The sequence below is a fragment of the Octopus bimaculoides genome, chromosome 19, assembly GCF_001194135.2.
Source record: "Octopus bimaculoides isolate UCB-OBI-ISO-001 chromosome 19, ASM119413v2, whole genome shotgun sequence".
NCBI classification, from domain to species: domain Eukaryota; kingdom Metazoa; phylum Mollusca; class Cephalopoda; order Octopoda; family Octopodidae; genus Octopus; species Octopus bimaculoides.
In genome coordinates this window covers 52,493,709-52,503,928 of record NC_068999.1, presented here as the reverse complement: position 1 = coordinate 52,503,928, position 10,220 = coordinate 52,493,709, and the positions used below count along the sequence as shown (strand labels likewise).

The 10,220-nt window shown below is 38.4% G+C and overlaps 1 protein-coding gene across 1 annotated transcript in view; it reads right to left on the bottom strand.

Moving 5' to 3' along the window:
* LOC106878181 (VWFA and cache domain-containing protein 1-like) overlaps positions 1 to 10,220 on the bottom strand; it is a 141,564-nt gene that overhangs the window by 3,344 nt on the left and 128,000 nt on the right. Inside the window, 9 exon segments of the mRNA XM_014927320.2 lie at positions 1 to 114; positions 930 to 1,138; positions 1,885 to 2,040; positions 2,738 to 3,075; positions 4,410 to 4,478; positions 5,314 to 5,463; positions 6,509 to 6,653; positions 7,828 to 8,081; positions 8,820 to 8,923. The exon segment at positions 1 to 114 is cut by the window's left edge and continues 19 nt beyond it. Of these exon segments, the coding sequence (XP_014782806.1) occupies positions 1 to 114; positions 930 to 1,138; positions 1,885 to 2,040; positions 2,738 to 3,075; positions 4,410 to 4,478; positions 5,314 to 5,463; positions 6,509 to 6,653; positions 7,828 to 8,081; positions 8,820 to 8,923 (1,539 nt within the window).

Sequence of the window (10,220 nt, the reverse complement as noted above, 5' to 3'; positions counted from 1 at the left end):
TATTCTGGAAATCATCGTAGAGAATGTCCAAACCTGTTACTGCTTCAACACGTTCTGTTGCACAACGCCGATACTGAGAATTTGGTCCTGGTGCCATACTCACGTAGCAGACTCCTATGGAGTAAAAGAATCGATTTTGCAAATCAGTTAATGACTATATAAGTAATTCTTTACACATCAAGAGGTGGGGGAGGGAGAGGAAGATAAGGGGGATGATGGAGGAAGGGGATAAGGAAGAGGATGAGGAGGACAGGATGAGGAAGTTGTGAGGATGGGGATGAGGAGGTCAGGATGAGGAGGAGGGGATGAGGTGATGAGGAGGATGAGGTAACGAGGAGAGGATGAAGAGGGGGACGAGAAGGAGGGGACAAGGGGGGGATGAGGTAATGAGGAGAGGGGGATGAGGAGGAGGGGATGAGGGGGATGACGTAACGAGGAGAGGATGAAGAGGGGGACGAGGAGGAGGGGATGAAGATGAGATGAGGAGGATGGGGATGAGCACAATTGACACAAACACTGTTCCTCTCCTCACACATAAAAGGAAATACACTCAGATGCATAAACAGAGATAGAGAGAGAGGGGGTGAAAGGGAAAGAGAGGGAGGAGAGAGAGAGAGAATGAAAGAAAGATTAAGACGTCTGATGTCAAATAAGTCAGCATCAAATGAGGAACACCCAATAAATGGTCTCAAAATGTCTCACACCCTTGACCAAACTGTATCCACACATCCTCATCATTTAACGTCTATTGTCCATGCTGGCATGGGTTGGATGGTTTGACCAGAGCTGGCAAGCTGCAGAGCTGCACCAGGTTCCAGTCTGGTTTGGCATGGCTGGATGCCTTTCCTGATGCCAACCAAACACCACATAGACATACATATACTTACTCTTTCATTGCAAATGCATTCCAATTGTAGAATGAAACTTACTACTAAGACAGTCTTCATCAAAATTACATGTGCAACCTCCAGGTTTGGGGCCTTTCATTTTGGCACATTCTTCTGTTGTTCTTGGAGTCATTCCTTCAAAGACAGCTTGGGAAATTGTGACAATTTTTCCGACTCCTGCAGCGTCCATATATGGTGTGGAAATTGATGTCTTGTGAGGTGCAGAACTGGTACGTTTGTACCAGGGACGTCTGGAAAGAGGGAAGGAAGCGATCATATTGCATTGATAACACTTTTATAATGATGATGAAGATGACAATGATGGTGATGCTGATGATGATAGTGATGATGATTGTGATGTTGATGGTGATGGTGGTAGTGTTAATAATAGTGGTGATGATGATGATGATAATGACAATAATAAATTTGAACAATAAATACAAGACCTAAGTTAAAAAAGATTCCCAACAGGAGTGGCTGTGTGGTAAGTAGCTTGCGTACTAACCACATGGTTCTGGGTTCAGTCCCACTGCGTGGCACCTTGGGCAAGTGTCTTCTACTATATCCTCGGGCCGACCAAAGCCTTATGAGTGGATTTGGTAGATGGAAACTGAAAGAAGCCCGTCGTGTCTATGTATATGCATATATGTGTGTGTGTGTGTTTGTCCCCCAACATCGCTTGACAATTGATGCTGGTGTGTTTACGTCCCCGTAACTTAGTGGTTCGGCAGAAGAGACCGATAGAATAAGTACTAGGCTTCCAAAGAATAAGTCCTGGGGTCAATTTTCTTGACTAAAGGCGGTGCTCCTACATGGTCGCAGTCAAATGACTGAAACAAGTAAAAGAGTAAAAGAGAGAGAGGGTGTGTGTGTGTGTGTGTGAGATTAAAAAATCACCAAAACAATCCTACATAAACCAATGTATCTTCTATTGAAACACTTATTGAACTAAAATGTGGGTAAACCATCAAACATAATGCCCCCATATTTCACTTACTTGACAGGGTTATACATCCTGGTTGAACGATGACCTGGGTAAGTACGGAAAACCCCACTCCGTAGACCAATATTAGTCCATTTTACTTGACTTAAAGATTCAAATGCTCGGGTCTTCCAAATTTCTTCAATTGGTTCTGTAATCAGTACATCAGCTCTAAAATAAAGAAAGGTGAAAAATAGATAGTCAATAAAGATATATGTATATGTGTGCATAAGTGCTTGTGTTTGTGTATATATATATCTGTATATATATCTGTATATATAAAAGGCAGGTTTTGTGTGTGTGTGTGTGTGTGTGTGTGTATGTGAATGTAATTTATGCACGTCCACAAATTAGCATGCATGTCGCTCCATTGGTTTACCGTTAAGTTAAAAGTTTTTAGGATGTTAGCTTTGAAAGTTGCATTCCCTCGCAATCGGTAAAAATGTGCTTATAGTAGTTTTGACTTCTGGAGTCCCTCTTAGCGTGAGGCATTATTGTATAGTAATGCCCTTATATAAATTACATATATATATATATATATATATATATCAGAAAGTAAGGAAATGGATATATATATATATATACAATCATCATCATCATTAACATGGGTCACACGGTTTAACAGGAGCTTGGAAGACGGAGGGTTGCACCAGGCTCTAACCATCAGTTTTGCCATGGTTTCTATGGCTGGATGCCCTTCCTAATGTTGACCACTTTACAAAGTGTACTGGGTACTTTCTATGTGGCACCAACACTCATGTTTTTTTTACATGACACCATTTCCAGTGCTTTCTCTGTGACACCAGCACCAGTGCTTTTTATGTGGAACCAGCACTAACAGTGGCACCAGAGACAAAATGTTACTTACCGTACACCTTTTTCGAATTTCTGTTTCATAGATTCACAGCCAAGGTCAGCATCATAGCTGTTTATCCATTTATGTGCATCGATTGTTTTCTGAGTCAAATTGTCATCATAAATATACTGCGTTGGATCACAATGTGCCATCGGAGGTAAGAAAATAGTGGAAAACTTGTATGAGATTCGAAGTCCAGGATATCTCGGAGCATTTTCAGTGACATTTAAATGTTCCCACACACCAGGCAATTGTTTGCGAGATAGTTCACTGCGATATTCGATGAGCAAATTGTAATAGCTTTTACCGTATTTGGAGCGGTCACTTGGTTCCTGCGATCTTCTAAAAATCTATTAAATGGAGAAAGATAGACAGAAAACAAAAATGATAATCACTCCCAAAATATAAGGATTTGTTGTAGGAAGACTGAGAAGTGATTATAAGCTAAAGAATTTTCTAACAGAAGAAACAGAAATGAAAAAAAAAAAAGAAGACAAGATTACAAGTCTATTTTTATTATTCTTATGAGCAACATCTTTTGCAATGCTTTAAGGGCATATAGTTCCTGATTGGAAGAAAAGAAATTTGACTTTGTGATAACAAAACCAAGAGAAGGAAAAACTAGTAACAGTAAGTGTGTGTGTGTGTGTGTGTATGCATTTGTATATATCATAATTATCATCATCGTTTAACGTCCACTTTCCATGCTAGCATGGGTCAGATAATTTGACTGAGGACTGGCAAACCAGATGGCTGCACCAGGCTCCAATCTGATCTGGCAGAGTTTCTACAGCTGGATGCCCTTCCTAACGCCAACCACTCCGAGAGTGTAGTGGGTGCTTTTACATGCCACTGGCACGAGAGGCACTATCCTGTTACCTGTTATAGGTGGGAACCAACCAAGAAGTACTACATCCGGTGAGAGATAAATATCATTTAATAAATACAGGATTTAAATTTGACCTTCTACTAGTTACATGATGTGAAAACAAAATGGTCTGACAAGCTTGTATATTGTGCTGTGTGTTTCCAAGTAATCTTTCAAACTCAAATATACAGTGTGGCTGTTTTTTTTTTCTTCTTTGCAATAAATGAGAAAGGACGCTGGTCTTAGAGAAAATACCCCCCCCCCAAAAAAAAATGAGAAAAAAAAAGAAAATTAAGAGTTGCGTCCCTTTGGCCCATTTAAATCAGAATTAATATGGTTGATGTAAATCAATTCAATGGGGAGATCAAAGTTTATGAGACTGTATGCTTAATCTGAAGAGAGTGGTGTTTCTCAGTTCAATAAAGGAAATTTGTCTAAATGTTTGCATGTGATAAAAATTTCAGATTTGGAAGTTAATAGGTCAGTAGAGTTCTTTGATTTAAAAAGGATATGAGATCTTTTAACTAAACAAAGCTGGCTTAGATCATTCCACAATGCTCTACTTGATGGAGTGTGGTGAGTAGATGGCCTTCAGATCCCATATATAAAAAGAGAATGACATGTTTCATAATGTATTCCTAGATATACTACCTGAAAATAAGACAGGATAGTATGTCACTGTTGGAATTCTTTTGATCATAAGTCTATCAAGCAGAGCTGACCTGAGACAAAAACAATAGCCACAGCAAAAAAAACAGGAGACGTAGGAGAAAATCATCATCTTCTTGTAGACTTATCTATGGAATCCATACTTACCATGTCTGTATCGGCTAAGATATATGCAAAGGAGTATTCTGATTCATTCAAAGCTCCATAGTAGTACGTCTGTAGAGGAAGAGAGAACATACAGAATAACATTTTATGCTTATACCTTTGTCTCATTCACTTTATTAAATATTATTATTATTATTATTATTATTATTATTGTTATTGTTATTGAGTGAGAGAGCAGTGCATGCCATCAAAGTGACACTGGGGTAAAATATACAAAGCCCTGCATACCCATCATGACTACCTGTCTGATAAGGGTCATTGTTTTTTTCAACATCTGTGATATTGTGCATCAAGAATTTGTCTCCCCAATGCCAGAGTGTCAATCGAGAATTCTACTGTGATGTCTTGAAGCATTTGAGGGAGGACATTTGGTGAAAGTGACTGGATCTGTGGAGCATGAAGAATTGGATTCTTCATGACAACAATGCACCCTGTCACTGAGCTTCCTTCACTCGTGAGTTTCTTGCCCAAGACAACATGGTGTCGCTTCCGCACCTGCTCTATTTGCCAGATTTAGCACCTGTGGATTTCCATCTCTTCCCCAAAATGAAAATGCAGCCCAAAGGTTGCTGTTTTAACACTATTGTCGAAATCCAGAGCGAATCACAGAAGGTTCTCCTCTTGCTTAAGGAAAATAACCTTTTTCCAGGCTGGATTCCATAAGCGGCAGGAATGTTGAGACCAATGTATTCTTGCAAAAGGTGACTATCTCACAGGAGATGATGTAAATAAGCTTTTTTTCATTAAACATAACTAGCCTGGGAACTTTTTGGTACCACCTCATAGTAAATACACAAAGACACACATATAAAAACAACTTAGGAACCAATAAGATACCTAAACATCCACACACAGCCACACACACACACTGTAACATTCCACTTACTCTTGCATCACCATGTTTGGATTCATTAATCCTGATTTGTCCTGTTAATCCAGCTTTCATTTCTTGTTCAATGATTCCAAATTCTGGTGGGTTTCCATCTTTGTCTCTTTCAAGTTGTGAGATAGGGATGAAAATAGGATCGTCTACCAACTACCAAATAGAAAACAAGAAAACAACAGAAGAGTCAGATGCTAAGCAAATAGGAAACACAGAATGGAAGCTATGACATGCACACTTTTATTAGATTTGGCCATTCCTCCTAGGTGTGCTCTACCATGCAGCAACACTGTTATCAACCAGCAGAAGCAATATCAGATTGACACATATCCCATTAACTTGCAGTGCCGAGTTCAACCCTTCCAGTGTGGGTGTGCGTGTGTGTGTGTATGTGTGTGTGCGTGTGCGTGCGTGCGTCTGTTCAGTTAATATATAAATACCTAAACATTTGTATGTGGATATTCATTGTCTGAATATTTTCAGGCTTTGTATTCTCTCTATTTACATGTATATATGTGTGTATATATATATACATACATATAATAATAATAATATTAGGGATAAAAATCCAAATTTACAGGTAAAAACTCAATTAAATTCAATTTATCAAAAATTAAAATTAAGTTAAGTTTCACAGTATATAATATATAAATACATAATTTAGAGAAAAGAACCAAAGTTCATGAACTCATCCATGAAAATCCACAGTCACATATAGAAAAAAATTAATAAGTAAATGCACAAAAAATAAGTATAATATAATACAAAGTAAAAATCATAAGATAAAGATAATAATAATAATAATAATAATATTAATAATAATAATGATAATAATAGAAAACCACACCAAATCGGACTGGAGCCTGGTGCAGACTTCCAGTGTGCCAGCCCAGTCAACGGACAACAGACGTTAAATTATGATGATGATGATGATGATGATGATGATGATGATGATGATGATGATGATACACACACACACATTTATATCTTTTCTATAAAAGGTTATCTTTCTCCTGTGGAATTCCTAAGAAATTATGAGATAGTTACAAATATTGATGAAACAAGAAAATAAACTAAAATATTTAAATACCAGTTAGGTATTAAAAACAATTGATATTATCTATTAAACCCTAAAAGACCAGTGCTAAAACCACAGTCTTTGTAAAATAACAGCAACAACAACCAGAATATGACTTACATTTGTGCTTGGTTTTAATTTTGGATGGAAAATGGTTTCTCCTTGTTTATTGATGAGGAATGACTGAACTGTACCCCATTGGTTTTTAGTCAGGAAGTTTTCAATTTCATCTAAAGTAGCATCAACACCAATTACACCAATTGTCCTGTAAAAAAATACAAAAACCCCCAAACAAGTTTAGTAGATTAACAGAATTGGTAGAGCGTCAGACAAAATACATCTATTTTTTCTTTTATTCTTTTATTTGTTTCAGTCATCTGACTGCGGCCAGGCTGGAGCACCGCCTTTAGTCGAACAAATCGACCCCATACTTATTCTTTGTAAGCCTAGTACTTATTCTGTCAGTCTCTTTTGCCGAACCGCTAAGTTACTTGGACGTGAACACACCAACATCGGTTGTCAAGCGGTGGTGGTGGGGACAAACACACACAAACATACACACACACACACACATATATTTATATATGACGGGCTTCTTTCAGTTTCCGTCTACCAAATCCATTCACAAGGGTTTGGTCGGCCCGAGGCTATAGTTGAAGACACTTGCCCAAAGGTGCCACACAGTGGGACTGAACCTGGAACCATGTGGTTGGTAAGCAAGCTACTTACCACACAGCCACCCTTGTGCCTTTACAATATTTAGTTACAACTCTCCAGCCTTGCCTTTCATCCTTCAGTGAAAGGGTCAATAAAATAAAGAACCAGTCAAGCACTGTGGTTGATTGCATTGGCTATTTTCCCCATCTGCAAATTTGGTGTCCCTGTGTCTATGTTGGAAACCATTATTACTAAAGGCAGGAAATCAGGGCAGTGATTATATACTGCAAGACATTTTGTCTCAGCAGTCTAAGAACATATATAGGTGCAGGTGTTGTTGTGTGGTAAGAACACAACAACACCTGCTGCCGCCACCACTACCACCGCCGCCACCACCACCATCATCATCATCATCATCATCATTTTCCATGCTGGCATGGGTTGGACAGTTTGACAGGTTCCGGCTAGCTTGCAAAGCCAAGTTGAGTGCCAATGCCAACGTTGGCATGGTTTCTATGGATTGCTGCCCTTCCTAGCACCAGCCATTTTACAGAGTGCATTGGGTACTTTTTTGTGTCACCTGCACTAGTGAAGTTACCATGGGTCTTCACAAATTCACCCAATTCACTCACAGGTCACTTTGGTGTTACAATAGAAAATACTTGCCCAAGGTGCTGTACAATGGGATTGAACTGAAAACCACATGGTTGCAAAGCGAACCCAAAACCACACAGCTATGCCTGCACCTATATCTGATATATACAAAATAAAACAGAACTTACTTGCCAGTGATATTGCTTATCACAGGTATTGCATGTGTCACCATGAGACCCAATCCAAGGGCATCAAGATATGGCGATGTCCAAAGTGCCAAGTTATTTTTAGCATTTGATGAGAGGAATTCGAAGTAATTTGACATTTGTGAGATCAGATTTTCTCCAGTTTCTAGCTTTTTCAAGCTTCCATGATGGGCACAGGCAAGCTTTCCTGGGAAAATTTCAGCATCTTCCTTTATAAGATAGCTAAAGATCCGAGCCTGAAAATTAAAAAAAAAAATAAATAAATAAAATAAATACATAGGTTTATACTACTACTACCACCATCATCATCATCAACAACAACAATGCCCATTTTTCCCTTGCATGGGTTGGAGAGATTTTCTACAGTCAGATGCTCTTCCTGTTGCCAACTCTCATTTATTTTTAAGCAAAATATTTCTTCATAACTAGATGTTAGGAAGGGCATCCGGCTGTAGAAAACATGCCACAACAGACAGTTGGAGACAGGATAGCTCCCTGCTAGCCAACTCCATGTCAAACTGTTCGACCCACACTAGCATGGAGAGTGGACATTAAAATGATGATAATGATGATGATGATGATAAAGAAAGAGCATCTGGTCATAGAAACCATGCCAGAACAGACAATGGAGCCTGGGGCAACCCCTAGCCTTATCAGTTCTGGTTAACCCATCCAACCCATGCCAGCATGGAGAGTGGGTGTTAAATGATGATGATGAACAAGACATGTTTTCATAGAAGACTAGAAATGAATGACACTGCTTGTGTGACAGTGACCTCATCTACACCCATCACACACACGTGTGTGTATGCGTGTGTGTAAAAGAGGTCTGACAAAAAATTCAGGACTGTTGCTATGGTAACAGAGCTAAAGCACAGAGAGTGAAGCTGCTTGGCACAGCTTGACTTTGAACTTCTTACCACACAGCTAGGCTGTACGCATATGTGATTATACATATAATTATTTATTCTTACCTGAGGTGCTAGATTCAAATTTTTTTCATTGGAGACATGCCAAACTTTAGTCCAGTTATATCTACAGATTGGACCTGGTACATAACCACTGCGAGTATAATATCCTGCAAAACGAAATTTAAACATGTTTAATCACACTAATTACAACATTTTAACAAATCACTCAGAACAGATTATTACAAGAATATGAAAATATTTTTGAAATATCTCCTTTTCCTTAAACTATAATAATAATTATTATTGTTGTTGTTTAGGTAGTGTGAGCTGGCAGAACCGTTAGCATGCTGGACAAAATGCTTGGTGGTATTTCACTTGTCTTTACATTCTGAGTTCAAATTCTGCCAAGGTCCACTTTGCCTTTCATCCTTTTGGGGTTGATGAAATAAGTACCAGTTGAAATAAGTACCATTGACTATCCCCTCCACCAAATCTCAGGCCTTGTGCCTATAGTAGAAAGGATTATTATTATTGTTGTTGTTTTCTTCTCAGTTCTAAAATGTAAAAACTGATCAAGCCCCAAAAATGTATTTGGAATAGTAGTTTGGTGAACATATGACAATATGTAGTAAGGACAGGCTTAAGAATAAGACAACAGAATTGATATGCAAAGATGACTACTTAATTGAAAAGCTCCCAACTTGGGTCAGTATAAAAGCCTGAACATTAAAATGATAGTTATGATGATGATGATAATGTTTGCAATTCTAAAAACCACATCATTATCATTATTTAATGTCCACTTTTTCACACATGATTGGGTCAGACTGAATTTGCTGAAGCAGATTTTTACAGTCAGATGCCCTTCCTGTCACCAATCCCCAACTGTTTCCAAGTATGGTAATATTACTCATGGCCAGATATACTTTCCATAGAAGACTGGATATGAACAAACTCGCTTGTATGATGGTAATACTCATTTACAACCATCACATGATGTCATTACAAGAGTATACACAAACACACACAAGTATGCATGCTTATTTTTAATCTCAGCCATAATTTTAAATTTCAGTTTTAATTTTAGGCTTACTTAGTCCATAGATTAGTGGTTAGGATGTGGGACTCGTGGTCATGAAATTGTGGTTTCAATTCTTGGATGGAGTGCTGTATTATGTTCTTGAGCAAAACACATCATTTCATGTTACTCCGGTCCGCTCAGCTAGCAGAAATGAGTAGGTGTAGGAGTGGCTGTGTGGTAAGTAGCTTGCTTACGAACCACATTGTTCCGGATTCAGTCCCACAGCGTGGCACCTTGGGTAAGTGTCTTCTACTATAGCCTCAGGCCAACCAAAGCCTTGTGAGTGGATTTGGTAGACGGAAACTGAAGGAAACCCATCGTATATATATGTGTATATATATATATATATATATATATATATATATAATATATATATATATATA